Raw genomic sequence first — 25,559 nt, 5'->3', positions numbered from 1 at the left:
ATTGTTAACTGGCTAATACTCCAATGTAAAGTTAAAAAAAAATAATAAAACTTCCAAAAAAAGAAAAGACATGCTGTGTACAGCTAAATCTGTACATTCTCAGGCAATGGCAACCACCAGTTAAGTCTCAACTCTGCATGGTAACTGGCAAGTTTCTACTGATATCAATTATAAGATATAATCTGACTTCCAAAAAATTCCAAATATAAAATGATATGTTTGAAAATCGAGAAAATAAATTCACAACCAGAACTATTTTTAGTTCCTTAAATCTCAATCACCCCTAAGCTGTAGGCTCTGAGTTCAAGATATGTGATGATCAAGGTGCTACTCCCTAAGTAATGAATTTAAAATGGTCTCTTCTTATTTATGAACTTACAGAGAACAATGCTGGCTATATAATTAACCATTAATGCAAAAGGACAAAGTAGAATTTGTAATATATAATGCAGAGAGTTCATGAGAAGAACATAAATGAGCTGTACATTATTCCACAGAAAAAGGCTGGAAGATTCTGCACACAAAGATGAAAAATTCAAGAATTAGGATTCCTAATCTTTTCCTTTGTGCACATTTAAAGCCAACCATATTGAGAGAGAGAGAGAGAAAGGACAAATAAAATGGTCAAGAATATTTCCTTTCCGGGCTATTTTATTAAACTTTGTTTACAAATTTTAAAATGTTTCAGCTAAGGAATCTGGGTTAAAAACTGTTCAGCTCTATTCACTTAGCAGATTCATAGCACAAATGCAACTAAGTAGTTGAAGCAATCATGTAATGAGCAACTCTGAATAAATGTACTCTATTTGGGCACTTTTATAACTGTTGGTGGGAATATAAATTGCTTCAATCATTTTGGAAAGCAATTTGGTAATATATAGTGAGACCTTTAAAATTATCCATACCCATTGACTCAAGAGTCCTATTTCTGGGAATCTATTCTCAAAAAATCATCTGAAACATCCTGAGATCTTCTTCCAAGCATTATTTACCATAGTGAAAAATGAGAAACAATCTAACATGCCCACCAACAGGCAAATGATTAAAAAATTGTGGTACATCCATAAGATACAGTTATTTTAGAATATTTACCAAGAATGCCTTTTTACTTTTCCTGATGATGAGTTTTAAATTTCAAACATATATTCATTGTGAAAGAAAATTTTAAAAATAAAAAATTGAAATTCTCTTGTTGTCTTATACTATATCCCCAATTCCTAAAGTTAACTATCCTAAGGTTTTTATGTGTAACTTCTGGAATTTTCCAGTCATATACAAATTTACCTAACAAACATTTATATATGGGTAACCCTTTGGTTTGCTTTTAACACAAGTAGGGCCATACAGTTGCTGCACAACTAGTTTCTTACACTTACTTTGGCTATCATTCCATATCAGTACATATAGATCTATCTCATTCATTTAAAATAGATGTTTCAATATGTATCAGGTCCTAGAATGATAGATATTTAAGTTGATTAGATTCTCTGCTTACAAGCAATGCTGTAACTAACACATTGGGACATAAAATTTTATATACTAGTGTGAATATAACAGTTCCTAAGAGAAGAATTTCAGCATTTTAGGCATTCAAAGTTATTGCCAAATTACCCACCAGAAAAACACTGTACCTAACTATATCTAAAAATGTTCAAACATTTTTAAAATTTGTAAACAAAGTTTAATAAAATAGCCCAGAAAAGAAATATTCTTTACCTACTCATTTGTCCTTTTTTTCTCTCTCTCTTAATATAGTTGTCTTAAAGTGTGCACAAAGGAAAAGATAAGGAATCCTAATTCTTGTTTTTTGTTTTTGAATCCTAACCCTCCTCTCTACCTTTCTAAACCAATCAAAATATAGGATACTATTAACTTTGAAATTTCTGCCAATCTAGAAGACAAACATTTTCATTTGCATAACTATAATTATGAATAAGGTTAAACCACTTTTCTACTGCTTGGTTCTTCTTTTACAGACTTACTTATAAGAAACCTTGGTACAGTCAGGAAATTAGCCCTTTGTCATTTGTGCTACAATTTTTTTTTTAGTTTGTTTTTATGTTTAAACAATGTTATAGTATTTTTTACCTTCCAGCAAATTTCTCTATTCTTCCCATTAGAGTTCCTGAATTTTATATATGCTTCAAAGGTCCTTTCATCTTAAATATTTTAAAACAGTCCTGATTTCTCTTACTCCTTTTATAGCTTCGCTTTTATTGAGAGTTTTCAACAACTATGAATTAAAATATAGATATATAAGCTCACTTAGGTTAAAAAAATAGAAAAATACTGCAAGGAAATAAAACACTGTCCGTGATTATAGTTGAATGTTAGGATTATATAAAATTTTCTTTTCTATAACTTTCAAATTTTCTACTATGAACATGCATTACTTTTATAATCATAAGAAAATAACATTTCTTAAAATCATATTTTTAATTTTTCTTAAGTTTTTGATGGAACTGGCTTCAATCCTCAATCAAGTATTATTTGAGTACCTCACCTAGAGTCTAACAGTAATACTAAATCTAATACTAAGGCAGAGATTTTTTATTTCCTTTTAGCTCCATTGACATGAATGACAAAACAGGAGAAAATCTTAAACTGCTCAACAGGGGATAGCTGAAAGCAAGAGTTACAGTTCCATTTGGGAAGTTACTTTGAATAGTAATCAATAATAGTGACACCTATTAGGTACTTAGTATATACCAAGTATTCTTCACAACATCTTTAAGAGATAGGTACTATTATTAGGTCTGTTTTACAAATTGGGAAAGTAAGGCACAGAGAGGTTAAATAAATCACTCAAACTATGAAAGCAATTTACAGTGGTAAGTTGACTATAAAGAGCCTGGTTCCAGAATCCCCATTCTTAACTTCTAATCTAAAATGCTACTTTAAAGCTATTTAAAATGTTATTAAATGCTATTCAGGTGATGTCTCTTAAGCTGAGTCTCCAAGCTGAAATTTCCCAAATATAATGCCAAGTGCACTGCCACAAGTTCTCTGAAAAGTTGGGTAATAACAACTACTTGTCACATAAGCTGTTGCTTACATTAAATTATTTAAAGAGTAGAAGCTAAAAGTAGTGGCAGACATCATGATTTCCCTGGCCCATCATTTGTTCTCTGCCTCTGTACTTGCCAAAATCTGCAAAAATCTTAAAAAATGTGCAGTTTTCTCCCACAAAGCTGGAAGATGTGTCCACTACAACATATTCAACATTGTACTGGCAAAAGTGAGCCCATTTGGGCTACATATTTCAGGCAAGCTAATCTTTTGCTTTGTTTGAAGCTGAAAGACAACCAAAAAGTACACAAACAAGAAACTTTTTATTCTCACGGATTAAATGGGAATGAACCCTTCTGATTCTGAGCTCTACCATGCCTTAGTGATAATACTTTCATGTTTCCTATTCTGGCTTTGTCTTTGTCAATGTTACTGCTTCAAAAGACCCCTCGAGTACCTAAGAGACAAAAATAATTTCAACTTATTTTCGTGTTTTTTAAAAATAAAGCAGTAAAAAGTACATATCTGACCATAAAAATGCAGCCACAAACAAAGGAAAGGCATATAAAGAAATTTCTATAAATCAACCTTGTCCCTTGTGAGTACTTGTAAGCTTTTCTGAGTATAAATGGTCAAATTGGACCAGTATTGATAGCATCTCTGAGAAAAAGCTTTTAAGTTGGCAGCAATTTTTACGAAATAATAGTTTAACTATAGATAAATGGCCATAGATTGTCAGTGGTAAGATCCACAAGTCTGAAACCCAAGAGCTCTCTACAATCAAATTTTGATGTTATGACTGCTTTCTAAGGATGTACTGTACAAAATTGGCCTTAATTTTCTAATCTGTAAAAATGAGAATTAAAATAATTGCTCACTATGCTATTAAAAAAACCTTATATTCCTATTAAAAACTACTAAGACACTTAGAAATTGATTGAACAAATGATTATCTTACCAAAAAAAGAAATGCTTAGTTTAATTTATGAACACAGCATGTCTGGAAGAACAGATATGTGAGTAATGGGTAGCCTATCCCTTCTCCAGTGGATCTTCCCAACCCAAGAATCAAACTGGGGTCTCCTGCATTGCAGGTGGATTCTTTACCAACTGAGCTTTCAGGGATGCCCCAATGAGCGATTAACACGTCTTAATAGTATAAGTTGATAAATTTCAAGTGGAGGGATGTGATCCACAGGGACAAGATAGAATAACCCAAAGAGTAGAGACCTATAATGTTAGCTAAAGGTTACACAAAAAAAGGCTGAACTGGCCCTTTATTACATAGACTTTCGAATCTTTCACTCTTGCCCAGCCAGCGAGAGCCACTTACTTGTCAGAAACAAAAACAGTGAATCTTAAATGACTGGCTGGTCACTGTGGCACTTTTGAGAACTTCTTTTTAGAGGAAGGGAAAATGGGGAACTAAGAGAACCAAGGAAGATCACAAATGAGTCCAATAAATATTTCTAGAGATGTGGAATAACAAAACTTGTACTTACAACTTGAGATTCACGAGCTTTAGGAAACATCTTGGCAACATTGAGCCCATCAATGACAACATCAAAAGGAGGACAGTATTTTACAAAGTTCTGAAATCTCTTAAGTTCCTAAAAAAATAGTCAGATAAAATAATAAGAACCTAAGGTCTTTATTATAAACATACAGATATAACTTCCATTATTGTTCTGGAAAATCAAAATATTCTTTCCTTAAAAATATACAAACACACACACATACAGAAATATGCTTTCAAAATGAAATCTGTAAAGACTAGCCTACCAGGTGCAACTGCATGTAATTATCTGATATCTCATAATCTCATAGTGCTTTACACTTCACAAAGTACATAACATGGTATTTCAACTGAGCTGTAATCAGTTATCGAGCCTGCTAAACTGACACATACAGCAGTAATGAGGAGAATAAAATGTCAAAATCTCTATGCTCTATTCTGTAAGCCAAGGAGAAATTAATCTGAGATATGCTAGTCTACCAATGTAACCATGTGCAAGAACAAGGCTCTATAATTTGTACTCCTCTTTTATCAACAGGATTTGGTTACTCATGGCTATTTTGAAGAGCTGAAAATTCATTCAACATTCATCAACAAAAATTTGTTCAGTGCCTACTCAATTTTTTTGCCTAGCAGTTACTAAAGAGAAAAAATCCCAACTTAATGGAGCCTGCATTTTAATGGGAAGAGACACAATATAAACAAGTTAATATATGAATGGCAAAGGTGATGAGTGCTATGGGTGGAAGAAACATAGGAGAGAAAGTTCTACTCCTGGTAATGACGAAGTAGTCTATAATGGACTACCAGATAACATGACATTATCTATATAAAAAGTAATTATTTGAAGGTACTAGAAAATGAGGCAATGGCACCCCACTCCAGTATTCTTGCCTGGAAAATCCCATGGACAGAGGAGCCTGGTAGGCTGCAGTCCATGGAGTCACGAAGAGTCGGACACGACTGAGTGACTTCACTTTCGCTTTTCACTTTCATGCATTGGAGAAGGAAATGGCAACCCACTCCAGTGTTCTTGCCTGGAGAATCCCAGGGACAGGGGAGTCTGGTGGGCTGCCGTCTCTGGGGTCACACAGAGTTGGACACAACTGAAGCAGAGACTTAGCAGAGAATGACCAAAAGCAAGGAAAAATTGAAGAGAACACAACATTTAAAAGGTTTGATAGTTTTAAAACATGTTTGAAAAATTCTGACATTCCTCACCCTCAAAAGTGTAGTTGCTCAGTTGTGTGTGACTCTGCAATCTCATGCATGGTAACTTAGCAGGCTTTTCCATCCATGGAATTTTCCAGGCAAGAATACTGCAGTAACTTGCCATTTCCTTCTCTAGGGGAGCTTCCTGACCTGAGATCCAAACCCAGGTCTCCCACGTTGCAGGCAGATGCTTTATTCTCTGAGCCACCAGGGTGGAGTCTAATTCCCCCCACTTGAATAGAAGCTTTTCTTTGTGACTGCCTCAATGCATGAGTATGGCAAAAGTGACACTATGTGACTTCCAAGGCCAGTTAATAAAAGGAAATACAGCTTCCATCTGGCTCTCCCTCTTGGGATGCTTGCTCTTAGAAGCCAACTATTATTAAAAAGCTCGGGCAGAGGTCATGCACAGGTATTCTACCTGAAAGTCGAACCTAGTCCCAGCCAAAAGCCAACATCAACTGTCAAATCGATGAGAGTGAGGGAGATTTCAAGATGACTTTAGCCTCCATTTGATCACAACAGTAGAAGAGCCAAGCAAGATCCACACAACTGAGTTCAGTCAAACCCTAGAACCATAATAATAATAGGTGATTGTTTCTGTTTAATGCCACTATATTTGGGGTGATTTGTTATGCATCTATGGATAACCAGAAAAGAAGTGAACTGCAGCAGGAGAAATTTGCCTGTATACAGCTTTTTGCCAGAGGGCACTCTAGTCAGCATGGTGAAAGTGAAAGTGAAGTCGCTCAGTCCTGTCTGACTCTTTGCGACCCCATGGGCTGTAGCCTACCAGGCTCCTCTGTCCATGGGATTTTCCAGGCAATAGTCCTGGAGTGGATTGCCATTTCCTTCTCCAGGGGATCTTCCCAACCCAGGGATCAAACCCAGGTCTCCCACATTTGCTGGGAGCCAGCATGAGGAACTCCGCCCATGGCAAAGGTCATGAGGAACGAGGCTTGGCATACGCAAAGGCGTGATCAAGCCTCAGGAAACCCCCTGTTCCCGAGCATCTAACCCCAAAACCAGAGTCTGTTTTATGCTCTCACCTACACCTCTGACTTTACGGGGGGCTCTCCCCCATAACCATTTCTCTTGGAGAAGGAGTAAACGCACAGCTCCAAGGCAATAAAAATTCCTGGGCGTGACAAGAGTGTTTCAGCTTATGGACTCCTCTGAAGGTTATCTAGCCCACCTGTATAGGTTCTTTCAGCCACATGTGATTGTTTACAGCCTTCCAACCTGAGAGGCATGAGATGTTTTAGACTTACTAAAGGCAAATTCTTTGGGGGAATTAGAAATTATTAGTATAATGGGTTGGTTAGGAATTATATTGGTGAAGGGTTTTTCATCTGTTGTGTCAATAATTGCTGTTAATTCCCTACTCTGGGTGGGACAAGGGTGTCTCAGGTCAAACCTCTCTGCTGACAGACTAGCTTGTGTGACAGGATTATCCATACTCCTGCCATATGATTGTTGACTACCTCTTAACCATAAACAGCACAGAGAGTTTTGGAGTATTTTGAGAGTCTTAATTAGCAGAGGGCTTTTTCTTCTTGTTGAGTCAATGATTGCCACCAGGCCTCCATATCCTTAGGCACTTGGGAATATATTAATCAATATATTTGGACTATAGAAAAGGAAATGTGGTAGTTTTTGATGTTAGCAATACTAGACTTTTTGAGTTAATGGATTTTCTCTTTTGTAATAGATCGCTGCACTTTGTTATAAATCACTGTGTCCTTGCTATGTAAAAATGTAACTTTATCATATCTTAAGACTAAATAGATCTTAAGGGGAGCATTGGTGAAAGGATTTTCATTTGTTGGGCTGATGTTTGCTGCTAAATCTCCATGTTCTCTACCCTTATAATGAATATAACTAGCATATAGGAAGAAATAAGTATTAACCTTTAAGCATATAGAAGAAATAAGTATTAACCTTTAAGACTAATCATGTTAACCTTGGGTTAAATAAATTCCTTTCTTGATTGTAACTCACTACACCCTCACCCTATAGGAATGTAACTTTATTTGGAGGGTGGTGCCTGGTTTAAGAAAAAACACTCTTGGAAGAAATAATTTTTTTGGTTATCAGAAAGAAAGATAAAATGTCAGCAGGTCTCACTCATGGCCAGAAGATGATGTACCTTTTTTATACATTTATGTGAAGCACCTGATTTTGACAAAGGTCAGGACTGCTGACTCCCGCGTGACTCTGTATTCATCCCTATGAGTAACAAAAGGTATACAAGCAAACCCAAAAATAAAGAAATCGGATCAGTTTCCGGAAAGACTGGTTCCCCTGTGTCACTTCTTTCTTGCCCTCGTTTTTCTGGCTGAATTCCCGTCTGGAACATGGATGCTATTCCACGTAATCCAAGTTATTCAGCCTCTTTTTCTCCACTAAACTTCCTACTACACTATCCATTTCTAATCTCTCTATATCTGTGATTAAGTATGTATTTTTCCAAAGATGCCGACTCCGTCCCCACCTTCGAATCACCCTGGATCCACCGGGGCTGGACCCCGGCACACATTGCAGACAGACGCTTTACCGTCTGAGCCACCAGGGAAGTCAGCATGGTAGGGAGGGGCAATTGAAAATCAACCAGAAAACTGTAGACTGATTGGTTTGAGAAATCATAATCAATTGGTTTGAGAAGATAAGAGTTTCAGGTTGTCAGAGAGGCTGGAAAGTTATAAAAAGAATATTAGGAAAGAGGTACCTGCAAAAATCTGTGTATAAATCTGCTAAATCCTTAGCTCTTGATCTACTCATGTACAGAAGCAGACTCCAAGGAGCCCAGGGCAGGGGGTAGGGGGAACAGGCGAAAGACTTGAACAAAAATTTCAATTACTATCCACTGCAAAAACAGCTTCCCTGGTTGCTCAGATGGTAAAGAATCTGCCTGCAATGCGGAAGAGTGGGATTTGACCCCTGGGTCAGGAAGATCCCCTGGAGAAGGGAACAGCAACCAACTTCAGTATTCGTGCCTGGGAAATTCCATGGACAGAAAAGCCTGGCGGGCTACAGTCCACTGGGTCAAAAAGAGTCAGACAGGACTGAGCGACTACACTTTCACTTTCAGCAAAAGCAGCAGAGTTTAGACTTTGAGTCTAACCAAGTTTAACAGTCTGGCAAAGCAAAAAATCAATTACCTCTAGAGGAAGATAACAGAATCCAAAGCCTTTGAATTTTACAACATGCCCATCACAATGTCCAAAACACAATTTAAAAATTAATAAACAAGAAATAGGAAAATATGACCCACAGTCAAGAGAGAAGAAAGTCAAAAGAAATCAACCCAAGGTCCAGATGTTGGAGTTAGCAGGCAAGAAATTTTTATTTATTTATTTATTTATTTATTTAAATTTTTATTTTTACTTTATTTTACTTTACAATACTGTATTGGTTTTGCCATACTTTGACATGAATCCGCCACGGGTGTACATGAGTTTCTAATCCTGAACCCCCCTCCCACCTCCCTCCCCATATCATCTCTCTGGATCGTCCCCGTGCACCAGCCCCAAGCATCCTGTATCTTGCATCGAACATAGACTGGTGATTTGTTTCTTACATGATACTATACATGTTTCAGTGCCATTCTCCCAAATCATCCCACCCTCTCTCTCTCCCTCAGAGTCCAAAAGTCCATTCTATACATCTGTGTCTCTTTTGTTGTCTCGCATACAGGGTTATCATTACCATCTTTCTAAATTCCATATATATGTGTTAGTTTACTGTATTGGTGTTTTTCTTTCTGGCTTACTTCACTCTGTATAATCGGCTCCAGTTTCATCCATCTCATCAGAACTGATTCAAATGTATTCTTTTTAATGGCTGCGTAATACTCCATTGTGTATATGTACCACAGCTTTCTTATCCATTCATCTGCTGATGGACATCTAGGTTGTTTCCATGTCCTGGCTATTATAAACAGTGCTGCGATGAACAATGGGGTACGTGTGTCTCTTTCAATTCTGGTTTCCTCGGTGTGTATGCCCAGCAGTGGGATTGCTGGGTCATATGGCAGTTCTATTTGCAATTTTTTAAGGAATCTCCACACTGTTCTCCATAGTGGCTGTACTAGTTTGCATTCACACCAACAGTGCAAGAGGGTTCCCTTTTCTCCACACCCTCTCCAGCATTTATTGCTTGCAGACTTTTGGATCACAGCCATTCTGACTGGTATGAAATGGTACCTCATTGTGGTTTTGATTTTTATTTCTCTAATAATGAGTGATGTTGAGCATCTTTTCATGTGTTTGTTAGCCATCTGTATGTCTTCTTTGGAGAAACGTCTATTTAGTTCTTTGGCCCATTTTTTGATTGGGTCATTTATTTTTCTAGAATTGAGCTGCATTAAGTTGAGCAGGCAAGAAATTTAAAGTAGCTATTATAAATAGATTTAAGAATTTAAAGGAAAATATAGTTATAAATGAATGCAAAGAAAGGACCTAACAGAAGCAGAAGAGATTAAGAAGATGTAGCAAAAATACACAGAAGAACTATACACAAAAGGTCTTAATAACCACAGTGGTGTGGTCACTCACCTAGAGCCAGACATCCTGAAGTGTGGAGTCAAGTGGGCCTTAGGAAGTATTACTACGAACAAAGCTAATGAAGGTGATGGAATTCTAGCTGAGCTATTTCAAATCCTGAAAGATTATGCTGTTAAAGTGCTGCACTCAATATGCCAGCAAACCTGGAACACTCAGTAGTGGCCATAGGACTGGAAAAGGTCAGTTTTCATTCCAATCCCAAAGAAGGGTAATGCCAAAGAATGCTCAGACTACGATACAATTGTACTCACTTCACATGCTAGCAGGATAATGCTCAAAATCCTTCAAGCTAGGCTTCAGCAGTATATGAACTGAGAACTTCCAGATGTACAAGCTAGATTTAGAAAAGGAAGAGGAACAACCAGAGATCAATTTGCCAACAGCCACTGGATCATAGAAAAAGCAAAGGAATTCCAGAAAAACATCTACTTCTGCTTCATTGACTACACTAAAGACTTTGACTATGCAGATCACAACAAGCTGTGGAAAATTCTTAAAAGAGATGGTTTATTCTTAAAACCACCTTACCTATCTTCTGAGAAACCTGTATGCAGGTCAAGAACCAACAGTTAGAACTGGACATGGAATAAAAAAAGGACTGGTTCAAAATTGAGAAATGAGTTTGACAAGGCTGTATATTGTCACCCTGCTTATTTAACTTATAGGCAGAGTACATCAGGCAAAATGCCAGGCTGGATGAATTCCAAGCTGGAATCAAGACTGCCCAGAGAAATATCATTAAGTTCAGATATACAGATGGTAACACTCTAATGGCAGAAAGTGAAGAGGAATTAAAGACCCTCTTGATGAAGGGTGAAAAAGAAGAATGAAAATTAAAACAACATTCAAACAACTAAGATCATAGAATCTGGTCCCATCACTTCATAGCAAACAGATGGGGAAAAAGTGGAAACAGTGACAAATTTTATTTTCTTGAGCTTCAAAATCACTACAGATGGTGACTACAGCCATGAATTAAAAGATTCTCGCTCCTTGGAAGTAAAGCTAGGACAAACCTAGACAGCATATTAAAAAGCAGAGAGACCACTTTGCCAACAAAAGTCCAAATAGTCAAGGCTATGGTTTTTCCCGTAGTCATGTACGGATGTGAGAGTTGGACTATAAAGAAAACTGAGTGCCAAAGAATTGATGCTTTTGAATTGTGGTGCTAGAAAAGACTCTTGAGAGTCCCTTGGACAGCAAGGAGATCAAAGCAGTCAATCCTAAAGGAAATCAATCCTAAATATTCCTTGGAAGGACTGATGCTGAAGCTGAAATACTTTGGCCACCTGATGCGAAGAGCTGACTCATTTGAAAAGACCCTGATGCTGGGAAAGATTGAAGGTGAAAGGAGACGGGGGAAGCAGAGGATGAAATGGTTAGAGAGCATCACTGACTCAATGGATGTGAGTCTGAGCAAACTCTGGGAGATAATGAAGGTAGGCAAGTCTGGCGTGCTGCAGTCATGATGCTGCAAAGAATTGGACATGACTTAGAACTGAACAAATAATCTAAACTCTAAGTGGACTAGGTTAAGAATTCATATTATAACCCCAATTCATATATTTAAAAATATAGAAAAGTATAGATAATAAGCCAACAAAAGAATTCAATGTAATTTTTTAAAAACATTTGATTAACCCAAAAGAACATAAAAGTAGGAATAGAGGAACCAAAAATTTTTTGGATAAATATAAAACAATACCAAAATAAAATATTTAAATTCAACACTACAAAAAATGCTGTATATAAGACATGTACTTTGTTTATCCTTCTAATTTGATTGCAATATAACTGAAATACAACACTGTATAAGTTTAAAGTATATGGCATAATGATGTGACTTACATATATTATGAAATGATTACCACAGTAAGTTTAATGAGCATTCATCAGTAGGAACCCTTAGGACTTACTCTCTTAACAACTTTTATGTATGACACATAGTAGTGTGAATTTGATAAACAGAAAATGTAAAATAAAATAGATAATAAAACAATTGTATTTATAAAGCTTTACATTATATCCCTAGCACTTATCTAAATAACTGGAATTTTGTGTCTTTGGACTAACTTCATCCAATTTGTCCTCCTTCCATTTCCTGCCTTTGAAACCACAAATCTGATCTCTTTCTTAAATTTGTTTGCTTGTTTTTGAAACATCAGTTCAGTTCAGTTCAGTTGCTCAGTCCTGTCCGACTCTTTGTGACCCCATGAATCGAAGCACGCCAGGCCTCCCTGTCCATCACCAACTTCTGGAGTTCACTCAGACTCATGTCCATTGAGTCAGTGATGCCATCCAGCCATCTCATCCTCTGTCATCCCCTTCTCCTCCTGCCCTCAATCCCTCCCAGCATCAGAGTCTTTTCCAATGAGTCAACTCTTCTCATGAGGTGGCCAAAGTACTGCAGTTTCAGCTTTAGCATCATTCCTTCCAAAGAAAACCCAGGGTTGATCTCCTTTAGAATGGACTGGTTGGATCTCCTTGCAGTCCAAGGGACTCTCAAGAGTCTTCTCCAACACCACAGTTCAAAAGCATCAATTCTTCGGTGTTCAGCCTTCTTCACAGTCCAACTCTCACATCCATACATGACCACAGGAAAAACCATAGCCTTGACTAGACAGACCTTAGTAGGCAAAGTAATATCTCTGCTTTTGAATATTCTACCTAGGTTGGTCATAACTTTTCTTCCAAGGAGTAAGCGTCTTTTAATTTCATGGCTGCAATCACCATCTGCAGTGATTTTGGAGCCCCCAAAAATAAAGTCTGACACTGTTTCCACTGTTTCTCATCTATTTGCCATGAAGTGATGTGACCAGATGCCATGATCTTCGTTTTCTGAATGTTGAGCTTTAAGCCTACTTTTTCACTCTCCTCTTTCACTTTCATCAAGAGGCTTTTTAGCTCCTCTTCATTCTCTGCCATAAGGGTGGTGTCATCTGCATATCTGAGGTTACTGATATTTCTCCCAGCAATCTTGATTCCAGCTTGTGCTTCTTCCAGTCCAGCGTTTCTCATGATGTACTCTGCATAGAAGTTAAATAAGCAGGGTGACAATATACAGCCTTGACGTACTCCTTTTCCTATTTGGAACCAGTCTGTTGTTCCATGTCCAGTTCTAACTATTGCTTCCTGACCTGCATACAGATTTCTCAAGAGGCAGGTCAGGTGGTCTGGTATTCCCATCTCTCTCAGAATTTTCCACAGTTGATTGTGATCCACACAGTCAAAGGCTGTGGCATAGTCAATCAAGCAGAAATAGATGTTTTTCTGGAACTCTCTTGCTTTTTCCATGATCCAGCGGATGTCGGCAATTTGATCTCTGGTTCCTCTGCCTTTTCTAAAACCACCTTGAACATCAGGAAGTTCACGGTTCACGTATTGCTGAAGCCTGGCTTGGAGAATTTTGAGCATTACTTTACTAGCGTGTGAGATGAGTGCAATTGTGCGGTAGTTTGAGCATTCTTTGGCATTTCCTTTCTTTGGGATTGGAATGAAAACTGACCATTACCAGTCCTGTGGCCACTGCTGAGCTTTCCAAATTTGCTGGCATATTGAGTGCAGCACTTTCACAGCATCATCTTTCAGGATTTGAAATAGCTCAACTGGAATTCCATCGCCTCCACTAGCTTTGTTTGTAGTGATGCTTTCTAAGGCCCACTTGACTTCACATTCCAGTATGTTTGGTTCTAGATGAGTGATCACACCATTGTGATTATCTGGGTCGTGAAGATCTTTTTTGTACAGTTCTTCTGTATACTCATGCCATCTCTTCTTAATATCTTCTGATTCTGTTAGGTCCATACCATTTCTGCCCTTTATCGAGCCCATCTTTGCATGAAATGTTCCCTTGGTATCTCTAATTTTCTTGAAGAGATCTCCAGTCTAGACAGGTTGACCACAACTTATCTATTCAGGTTACTATCTGTTATTGATTATATTTCCCACACTGGGAAGTGTGTACCTCTTAATCTTCCTCAACCTATTCCTCTCATCCCCCACCTTCACCCCCTCTGGCAACCACCCGTTTGTTCTCTGTATCTATAACTCTGTTTTTGTTTTGTTATGTTGGTTAATTTGTTTTTTAGATTCCACATATAAGTGAAATCATACAATATTTGTCTTTCTCTGTCTGACTTACATCAGCATAATACCCTCTAGGTACATTCATGTTGTTGCAAATGGAAAAATTTCATCCTTTTTTAAGACTGAGTTCGTATTCTGTTGTGATACATATACATACCACATCTTCTTTATCCATTTATCTATGGATAGGCACTTAGGTTGCTTCCATATCTTGGCAATGTAAATAATGCTGCAGTAAACATGGGTGGGCCTTTATCTTTTCAAATTAGTGTTTTCATTTTCTTCCGATAAATACCTAGGAGTGAAACTGCTAGATCATATGGTAGTTCTAGTTTTAGCTTTTTGAGGAACTTCCATACTGTCTTCTATACTGGCTACATTCCTATAAACAGTGCACAGGTGTTCACTTTTCTCCACACCCTGTGAAACTTGTTATTTGTTGTCTTTTTAATAATAACCATTCCAACAGTTGTGAGGTGATATTTCACTGTGGTTTTTATTTTCATGTTCCTGGTGATTAGTGATGTTCAGCATCTTTTCATGTGCCTTTGATATCTGCATGTCTTCTTTGGCAAAATGTCTATTCAGGTCTTCTGTCCACTTTTTTATTGGGTTGTTTTTTTAATGTTAAGGTATATGAGTTCTTTGAGTATTTTGGATGGAATTCTCTAGGTAAAAACACTGGAGTGGGTAGCCTTTCCCTTCTCCAGGGGATGTTCCCAGCCCAGGGATCAAACCCAGGTCTCCCACATTGCAGGAGGATTCTTTACCAGCTGAGCCACAAGGGAATCCCAAGAATACTGGAGTGGGTAGCCTAACACTTCTCCAGTGGATCTTCCCGACCCAGAAATCAAACCAGGGTCTCCTGCACTGCAGGCAGATCCTTTACCAACTGAGCTATCAGGGAAGCCCCATATAGTTTGGATATTAACCCTTTATCCAATATATCCTTTGCAAATATCTTCTCTCATTCAATAAGTGGCATTTTCATGGTGTCGATAGTTTCCGTCACTGTGCAAAACCTTTTCAGTTTGATTAGTCCCACTTGTTTTAAATCTGAATTCAATCCTATTTAAAAATACTGTTTATAAGAGATGTACTTTAAATATAGCAATATGGATAAGCTGAAAGTGAAAAGTAGGAAGAAAATAGATAGCACGCATGCATCAGCATGCTTGAGAAAGTTGAAGTAGCAATACTAATTTGAGACAAAATAGATTTTTTTAAAAAGGGTATTATAAAAAATAAAAAGGGACACTTTGTAATGACAACAAAATCAATATATAAGAAAGTCACAGTCATAAATAAGAACAGAGCTTGGAAATACAAGAAGCAAAACTTGACAAAACTGAAAGGAGGAACATTAGTTCAGTTCAGTTCACAAATGTCTATAATTGTAAAAAATTAATAAAACTGTGGAGAAAAAAATGTACGTCAATCTCTAGCTCACATCACAGTCAAAAATTAGTTATAGATCATAAAGGGTTAAAAAGTGAACGTCTAAACCCAAAGCCAAAATTGTGAAATCTAAATGCAAGAGCCAAACCTAAAAGAAAATAGAATTACACATAACATCAGGATAGACAAAAAATTTCTTGGGTAACACAGTCATTACCAATATTCACACAGTGTGCCTCTTGACACGATGCCTCTGACAAGGAGTATTGTTGTTTAGTCGCTGAGCTGTATCCAACTCTTGCAACCCATGGACGAAAGCCTGTCAGGCTCCTCTGTCTACGGGAATTCCCAGGCAAGAATACTGGAGTGGGTTGCCATTTCCTTCTCCGGAGGACCTTCCCAACCCAGGGATGGAACCTGAGACTCCTGCATTGACAGGTGCATTCTTTACCAGTGAGCCACCAAGGGAAGACCCTAACAAAGGTACAACAGCATTTTTGTGATATCTTGCCAAAAACGCATGAATCTAATCATAACGAAATATTAGGTAAACCCAAACTGAGAGACATTCTACAAAACACTAGGTCTATAGTTTTCAGAAAAAAAAAAAAAGGTCAAAGTTCAAGAAAGACAAAACAGAATTTTGTTGCAGATGAAAAGAGACCAAAGAAACAAGATAACTAAACTTAATATGTAATCCTGGACTGGATCTGGGCGAAGGAGAAACTTACAAAGGACATTATTGTGACAAGTGACAAAACCTGAGTAATCAACTGTGGATCAGATAATATCAATGTGTCAAAATTACAAAGAGGAAGTTTCCCTTTTAGGCCAATAAGCACATGATCAGATACTCAACACTGTTAGTCATTAGGGAAATATAAATTTAAAACCACCGTGAGAAATCATTAACCACCTACCAGCATGGCTAAAATTTAAGAGACTGACAATAGTAAGTATATGGAGCAGCTGGAACTTCCAAATATTGCAAAATGTAACAACTATAGTCGGGAAGGAGATCCAACCAGTCCATTCTAAAGGAGATCAGCCCTGGGTGTTCTTTGGAAGGAATGAAGCTAAAGCTGAAACTCCAGTACTTTGGCCACCTGATGCGAAGAGTTGACTCATAGGAAAAGACTCTGATGCTGGGAGGGATTGGGGGCAGGAGGAGAAGGGGACAACAGAGGATGAGATGGCTGGATGGCATCACCGACTCGATGGACATGAGTTTGCGTGAACTCTGGGAATTGGTGATGGAAAGGGAGGACTGGCGTGCTGTGATTCATGGGATCGCAAAGAGTTGGACATGACTGAGTGACTGAACTGAACTGATAAGTCGGGAAGACAACTGAGCAGTTTCTTAGAAGATTAAGGGCTTCCCTGGTGGCTCAGACGGTAAAGAATCTGCCTGCAACACAGGAGATCTGGGTTTGATCCCTTGGTCAGGAAGATTCACCTGGAGAAGGGAATGACAACCCACTCCAATATTCTTGCCTGGACAATTCCATGGACAGAGGAGCCTGGTGAGTTATGGTCCTTTATAAGGTTAAACATATATTTATCCTACATCTCAACAAATCTACCTCTGGTATTCAAAGAAGAGAAATGAAAACGTGCATCCACATGAAGACTTAAGTGTGACCGTTAATAATAGCTTTATTTGTAACTACCCCAAAGCGGAAACAACTCAAATATCCATTAACTAGTGAATGAACAGAAAAATCATGGTATATCCAGACAATGGTGTACCATTCATCAATAAAAAGAAACTGCTGCTGCTGCTGCTGCTGCTGCTGCTGAGTCGCTTCAGTCGTGTCCGACTCTGTGCGACCCCAGAGACAGCAGCCCACCAGGCTCCCCCGTCCCTGGGATTCTCCAGGCAAGAACAGTGGAGTGGGTTGCCATTTCCTTCTCCAATGTATGAAAGTGAAAAGTGAAACTGAAGTCGCTCAGTCATGTCCGACTCTTAGCAACCCCCATGGACCGCAGCCTACCAGGCTCCTCCATCCATGGGATTTTCCAGGCAAGAGTACTGAAGTGGGTTGCCATTGCCTTCTCCGAAAAAAAAGAAACGATACACAAAAACATATGAATGGGTCTCAAAAGAACTATGCTAAATGGGAAAAAAAAAAGGGCAGACAAAAAGGGCTAATCCATACTGTATAATGCCATTTATATGAAATTTAAGGCAAAACTATACCACAGAAAGGAGATTAATGGTTCCAGAAAGGAAGGAGAGGGAACTGACTGCAATGAATGCAAGGGAACTACTGGGGGGTGACATAGCCCATACCTTGTTTTTGCTTTTATTTGGCTGAGCAGCATGGCATGCAAGATCATGGTTCCCTGATCAGGGATTGAACCCAGGCCCCGTGCAATGGAAGTGGGGAGTCTCAATCACTGGACCACCAGGGAAGTCCCTAAACATCCCATATCTCAATTGCAGAGGACATGACACAACTGCACGTATTTGTCACAACTCACCAAACTGTACATTGGCCAGTTTTTTTATATGTGAAGCTGATTAAAAAACAAAAGAAAATCCTAATAGTAACATGTATTTCATCATTAAAATAACCATTGATCCATAAACATGCTTTCATGTGTCACTTGGCTGCTTTAGCTTTTCTATCCCTGCCAACTCCAATTGTGTGGGACCATCCTCTTTCCTTTCTACTCAGCAAATACTTTGTTTAAAATTTCTCTGCTCAAATATATTTCCTATACAATGCATAGAAAGTTTGAATTCATATCAAAACTAAATATTGGTTGGAATACTATTTTTTTATAAATGGAAATAAAACTACAAGGAAATTAAAAGTTTACATACAATGTGACCATTTCCTGTTTAAGTCTGAATAAACCAAGGAAAATAAGTGCATTAAGTTTCTAAAATTCAGGTTTCACTAGTAAGTCACATGAAAAATATTTCCCATTATATTTCCAATTTATCATCTTAGTGCTATACTTGGTACTCATTATATTCACTTCAGGAGTAATGATAAACAAAGGTAGTTCAGTATTACCGGAAAAATGGACATCTGTAAAAATCAAGAGTTAAACTAGACAACGTATAAAATCCCCTTCCAGTTCTGATATTCTATGTTAACAACTTTTGGAAATCCCTTAAAACCACAGAATGGAAGAGGGTATACTTGAAAAGCTTTGTTTGAAAGGTGAGTCTCTGGAACCTCTGTGCAATCACAGAATGTGTAATATAATCTCATCCAAAGATTATCCTCCCAATCCACATCTTCTTTTTTTTTTTTTTTTTTCCAATCCACATCTTCTAATAAAAAACAGAAAAATCTAAGATGTTGGGTTGTTTTTTCTCCCATTACTAAAGTTCTGCTCAGTAAATAAATTACTAGTCAGACAGTAATACTTTCAATTACTTTGTAATACTTTTGGTGGGTCCCCAAGATGTTCCCTTTCCAAATTAAACAAATTTATATCATTGCACACAAAAGCCCTTGAATGGAACGTGCGGAGAAGGCACGAAAAAGAATGAGTTAACCCACTGAGACAGCAACTTACTTACTATGGCATGTGCAGCACTATGCTACGTCGCCTCAGTCAAGTCTGACTCTTTGCGACCTTGTGGACTATAGCCCCCAGGCTTCTCTGCCCATGGGATTCTCCAGGCAAGAATGCTGGAGTTGGTTGTCGTGCCCACCTCCAGGGGATCTTTCCCACTCAGGGATTGAACCTGAGTCTTTTATATCTCCTGCATTGGCAGGTACATTCTTTACCACTAGCACCACTTGGGAAGTTTACTATGGCATAGAGCAATACAAATATGCAAGCTTAGCTGTTTTAATGGGTGGTACATTAAAGCAAGAAACAATTATTTCTTTCTAGGGCTACTGCCAAAATTGTAATTGATAGATGATTGGCTCATGATCTGGGGTATGAAAATTCACTAATCCTTTGACCATTTGTTTCTTGGCTATTAATAAAAGAAGTTCTAACTAAAAAAATAATTTTACAGAGACATAATCCATATACCGCACAATTCACTAGTTTGAAATGTACCATTCACAGGTTGTACCACATCACCAGTCTACTTTTAAAATAGTCTGTCCCTCCTAGAGAAACTCCAGGAATTCCCTCGAAGTCCAGGGATTAGTACTTTGCCCTTTCATTGCCAAGGGAGTGGGGTTCAACCCCTGGCTGGGGAGCTAAGATCCTGTAAGCTGTAGTGCCGCTACCTCATAATGAAAGAAGAAAGAAACTCCATACTCATTAGTGGTCAATCCTCATCCCCAGTCCCTGCCCCCCAGTCACTAAGCAACCACTAATCAATCTACTTTGTTTCTACAGATTTAACTATTCTTGACATTTCTGATAACCAAATCACACATTTATGTGATGTTCTATGATTGGTGGTGGTTTAGTCACTCAGTTGTGTCCGGCTCCTAGTGACCCTATGGACTACAGTCTGCAATACTCCTCTGTCCAAGGAATTTTCCAGACAAGAATACTGGAGGGGGTTGCCATTTCCTTCTCCAGGGAAACTTCCCCATCCAAGGATTGAACCGGCTCTCCTGTATTGCAGGCAGTCTCCTACACTGCAGGTGAATTCTTCACCAACTGAGCCACCAGGGAAGCCCAACTCTATGATTAACTTCTTTCATTCAGCATAAATCTTTTCAAGGTCTATGTTGCAGCACATATCAGTACTTCATTCTTTTTTATTGCCAAGTGATATTTCACTGTATGGATATTGTGCTGTGCTGTGTCAGTCACTCAGTTGTGTCCAATTCCCTGCAGCCCCATGACTGTTACCTACCAGGCTCCTCTGTCCATGGAATTTTCCAAGCAAGAATACTGGAGCAGGTTGCCATTTCCTACTCCAGGGGATCTTCCCAACCCAGAGATCTAATCTGCATCTTCTGGTACAAGAACCTGTATCTTCTGGTACAAGAACCTGTATCTTCTGGTATCATCTTCTGATACAAGAAGAACCTTGTATCTTCTGCATTGACAGGAGGGTTCTTTACTACTTAGCACCACCTGGGAAGCCCCTGTATGAATATATCATATTTTATTTACTTATTCATTAATAGATGAACTTCTGGGTTATTTCCACCTTTGGGCTATTATGCAAAATGCTGCTATGAACATCTGTGTACAAGTTCTGCATGGATGTATGTTTTCATTTCCCTTGAGTGTATGTATCTAGGGAATGAAACTGTCAAGCTACCATATGTGGTAATACTGTTTAACTCAGAGAGGAACTGCCAGACTGTATTCCAAAGTGGCTGCACCATTTTATTAATATATTCCTGACTGCAAAGTATGAAGCTTCCAATTTCTCCATATCCTCAACCAAAACTTGTTATTGTATGTCTTTTTTTATTACAGTCATGCTTGTGGGTGTGAAGTGGTACCTCCCTGAAGTTTTGAGGTACATTTTCTTCATGACAAATGATGTTGAGCATCTTTTCATGTGCTCATTGGTCCAAAGGGAGTTCTTCATTTTTGTAACATACAGGTTTTATAAATTCAATATATATCTCCTTCAATAATAGGCACAACTTCTATCATCTTTACTCAGTTTATATTTTTAAGTTTAAACCTGAGAAGTTTAACTGCATAGGAATTGTAAAAACTATAATTTACAAGTGTTAGTCACTCAGTCATGTCCTATTCTTTGCAACACCATGGACTGTATGGACAGTAGCCTGGCCAGGCTCCTCTGTCCATGGAATTCTCCAGGCAAGAATACTGGAGTAGGTTGCCATTTCCTTCTCCAGGGGATCTTCCCAACCCAGGGATCAAACCCGGGTCTCCTTCATTAGAGGCAGATTCTTTACCATCTGAGCTACCAAGAAGTTGTAAACTCAGGTGCCTACAGGGACTAGACAGGTGATATAAACAGGTAAAGTGAACAAAGTTGAAGAAAGCAGAGCAAGCAAAATCATAATTAGCAAATAACACAGATCTCATTGTCCAAGACTGTACAGAAAGAGGTGACAACTGTGACGAAAGGGGAGAAAGTAGGTCCATTAAAATAGAGGAAACAGCCCAGTGTTCAGTCCAGATAATTGTTGCCACATAAAAATACAGATGCAGAGTTAGCGTGTTTGATTTTTTAAGGAAAATTTAAAAATTGGCATTTTGAAATATGTGAAATAACTTTTTAAAAGAGTAAAACACAAAAATGCTCAAACAAAAAAAGAAACTTATAAGGACTAGATCTCACCCTTAGGCCACAAGTTTATAATATATTCACTTGGTCAGTGAGTCAAGAGATTTTCATTGAGCATCAGATGTATGTGTAAAATAATGCTCTTATTCCTAGGAACAGAAACGTGGAAACATTTCTTGCCCTCAAGGAACTTACAGTATATTAGCTAAGGAACACCAAGATCACAAATACTTATTTTCAGGTAGAGAAAAGTGCCTTGAAAAAAACTTAAGACAGGCAGGGTATTAGCATCATTGTGTGCATGTGTGTGTGTGCGTGTGTGTGCACATGTGCACACACCTGACTCTTTGTGACCCGGTGGATGGTAGCCCACCAGGCTCTTCTGTCCATGGGACTTCCCAGGCAAGAATACTCGAGCAGCTTTCCATTTCGTACTCCACAGGATCTTCCCAACTGCCTAGCCTCTATTTTAGATCTGGTAAAAGGGCCTTCTAATGGGGTGACATTTGAACAAAGACCTGAACAAAGTGAGACAGTAAACCATGGTCCCTCTGGGAGAAGAGTCTTCTAGGCAGAGGAAAGAACCACCAAGGTCCTTAAGAAACACCAAAGAGCTTGGTATGTTTGAGGATTAACAACCAGGCAATTTGGAAACTCCAAAAATAAGTATAAAATCTTCATGTAGTTAAAGTTTGAGCTTAAATAAAAAAAAAAAAACACCACTTATTACTACAATATGGAAAAGAGTAAATAAATGTAAAAACAGTTCTAAAACAGTTAATTAAAAGTTTTAAATTCTTTCTTATCCAACAGAAACAATTATGAAGAACTGATATTTTTTGCTTTGTGGTCATCATCTAATTACAAATGAGCAGCAGAAAGATCCAAAGATGCATAGTAACAAAGAGAAATAAAAGACTGGCCCTTACACAACAGCTTTCTACTCAGAAGAGGTTAAGATTTTCAAATTTGGGGGATGATGATCCATATGTTTATGACAGTTTACTTCTCTTCTAAGACTTTCATGCAGGTTTCACAAGGAAATTAAAAACAGATCTCTCATTTATTTTATTTAATTTCCTACTTTAAAACAGCAACTAAGGGGAAACAGAACTATAATAATATATACTCAAAATTTTATATCCTAAAAGAAGTAGTTATCTTAACATGTCAATTATATCCAATGTGCTGCAAACATCAGACAATATTTTCCAAAGATCAGAAGAAAGGGAGTGTTAAAACAACTGGCTTTAGTCACAGTGGATATGGAAAAACAGGGGAATACCAGTTATTTTGGTTGGAAGCACTGTTCTAAACATGGGAACAACAGTAAAAACCAAATTTCTTCATGCGCCTTTAAACCATGGGATCCAAATAAGTCTTCAATAAAAGGAATACTAGGATGACTGCCTTAATTTAGCCAGGGAAAAATGAAGTCACATGTCTGGAAAATGCCACTCTAACTAATAATTTTAGAAAGTTTATACTCATTTAATAGCAAGTTATATTTTAGATGTTTTTTCATTCAGTAATTATAGTTATAATTACTATTGTGTAGAATCCTATTTAAGAACAGTTATAATTTTATGTGAATTTTCTGATTCCACTAAGATGAAAACACAAACCAAAAAACCTTCCTGCTACAAATATGTAAAAAGGCTGGATAAAATATGACAAAAATACTTAATACATGGTGAACTTTTAAGAAAATAAGTGAAATAAATCTCTAAATGCCAGAGATGAAGCCAGATCTGAAAATCAGAATGGTATAGATAAGAGTTGATGCTAATGTTGTCCAGGAAAGAAGTTAAAAGGCAGAAATGGACTGGGTATCAGCAAACAGGGGAGTGATCTATCAAACCTTGGGCTCAAATGAGGGGGGGGAATATGGAAGTCAACTCTACAATAAAAGAAGAATCTTTACAAATGAGCACATTGATGTTCAAACACAATATATCAGCTTCTCCACCTTTACCAGGGGTCTGTGTGCTAGCTCAGCCATTTCAATCATGTCCAACTCTCTGCAACCCTATGGACTATAGTCCACCAGGCTGCTGTGTCCATGGGATTCTCCAGGCAAGAACACTGGAGTGCGTTGCCATTTCTTTCTCCATTACCAGGGGTCTGAGTAGGAAAAAAAAAAATCTCTTCAGAAAAAAAAAATTCCAAGAATTCCCCAGTGGCACAGTTGATTAGGACTCCATGCTTCCAATGCAGGAGACACAGGTTCGATCCTTGGTCAGGGGACTAAGATCTCACATGGCATGTAGCATGGCCAAAAATACAATAAAATTTAAAAAAATAAACAGAAACTCCAGGCTTACATCTTAAGTAAATTTGAAGTACAAATTTAAACAAACTGTATGATACCAATGATCATGCTCCATTAAAAAATTACATAACAACGGGTTCTGGTCCAGTAATATCTCTTGGGCACTTGGCAGAAGTAAACACAAAACTTCCCTGGAGAGACACCATCAACAATCCAAACAATAACGGTAATCTCATAGAAAAAGCAAGCTCACCAATTAAGAGTTGTAAAACACAAGAGAAAATAATCCACCCTGTATGAGAGTCCTCTAACACAATAGAAGGATTAGAGCCCAAAGAACTCAGGATAAAGGACAACAGAAAACTCTAAGAGACAATATAAAATAAGTACATAAAAATAACTAAAACATAAAAGAATCTGAACTTAAGACAGAGACCATGAAAAAACAAAGGAAAAAACTGCAAAGAGAAGTTCTAAAATTAAAATTCCAAAGTAAATGGAGTTGAATGGACATAAACTCCAATGTCCACGAGCTGGAAAATAAACAAACTGTGGTATATTCATCCACTGGAATACTATTCAGCCATGAGTAGAACTACGGATACATGTAACAACATGAACTCAAAAACATTATGTTTAAAACTAAATATAATTACTGCAAAAGAATTATGTTAAGTGAAAGATGACAAACCGAAAAATTACAGATTATATGATTCTATTTATATTCAATTTTTAATAAAGGCAAAACTACAGAGACAGAAAGCAGGTCAATGGAGCTGGGAGGAGGAGTAGGGATTGACCTCAAAAGGACATGATGAAACTTTTTGGGGTGACAAATATTCTAAAACTGAATTGTGTGATGGTCAGACAAGGGACAGATTTACTCAAAATCACTGAACTGTATACTTAAAATCGGTCAATTTTATGGTCTGTAAATTACTGAAACATTAGGGGGGAAACCCTCAACAAATGGGTAAAGAGAAGAACAGACACATCTCAGATGAGAAATGGTGAACTTGAAGATAGATCTGAAGATGTTACCCAGAATGCAATTCAGAGAGATAAAGAGATGAAATATATGAAAAAGAGAGTAAGTGACATGAAGGAGAGTAAAAGGATCCAACAAAAGTCTATTAGGATTTTCAGAAGTAACATTTATACAAGGTCTGAGAATTATTCAGAATTGATTCAAGACATGAAACTTCACATTTAGGAAGCTCAGTGAATCCCAAGATGGAAAAATACATTCATACATACCCATCACAGTAAAACAACACAAGTGAAAAAAAAAATCTTAAGAGCAACAAGATGGATGGAGATGGAACAAAGACTGGACCAAAAGCAAAC

The 25,559-nt window shown here is 37.7% G+C and overlaps 1 protein-coding gene across 9 annotated transcripts in view; it reads right to left on the bottom strand.

The window, feature by feature from the left end:
* PRORP (protein only RNase P catalytic subunit) overlaps nt 1–25,559 on the bottom strand; it is a 135,401-nt gene that overhangs the window by 73,897 nt on the left and 35,945 nt on the right. For 6 of the 9 annotated variants that reach the window (XM_069558723.1, XM_069558715.1, XM_069558720.1 and 3 more), the window contains one exon: nt 4,512–4,619. The exons of the other annotated variants lie outside the window; for them this stretch is intronic. In XM_069558723.1, coding sequence (XP_069414824.1) covers nt 4,512–4,619 — 108 coding nt within the window. The remainder of the gene's footprint in view (nt 1–4,511; nt 4,620–25,559) is intronic. 9 annotated transcript variants of the gene reach the window in all.

The sequence above is a fragment of the Ovis canadensis genome, chromosome 18 (assembly GCF_042477335.2).
Source record: "Ovis canadensis isolate MfBH-ARS-UI-01 breed Bighorn chromosome 18, ARS-UI_OviCan_v2, whole genome shotgun sequence".
Classification (NCBI taxonomy): Eukaryota; Metazoa; Chordata; class Mammalia; order Artiodactyla; family Bovidae; genus Ovis; species Ovis canadensis.
The sequence above is the reverse complement of the archived record's forward strand: the minus strand, read 5'-3'. Positions and strand labels throughout refer to the sequence as shown.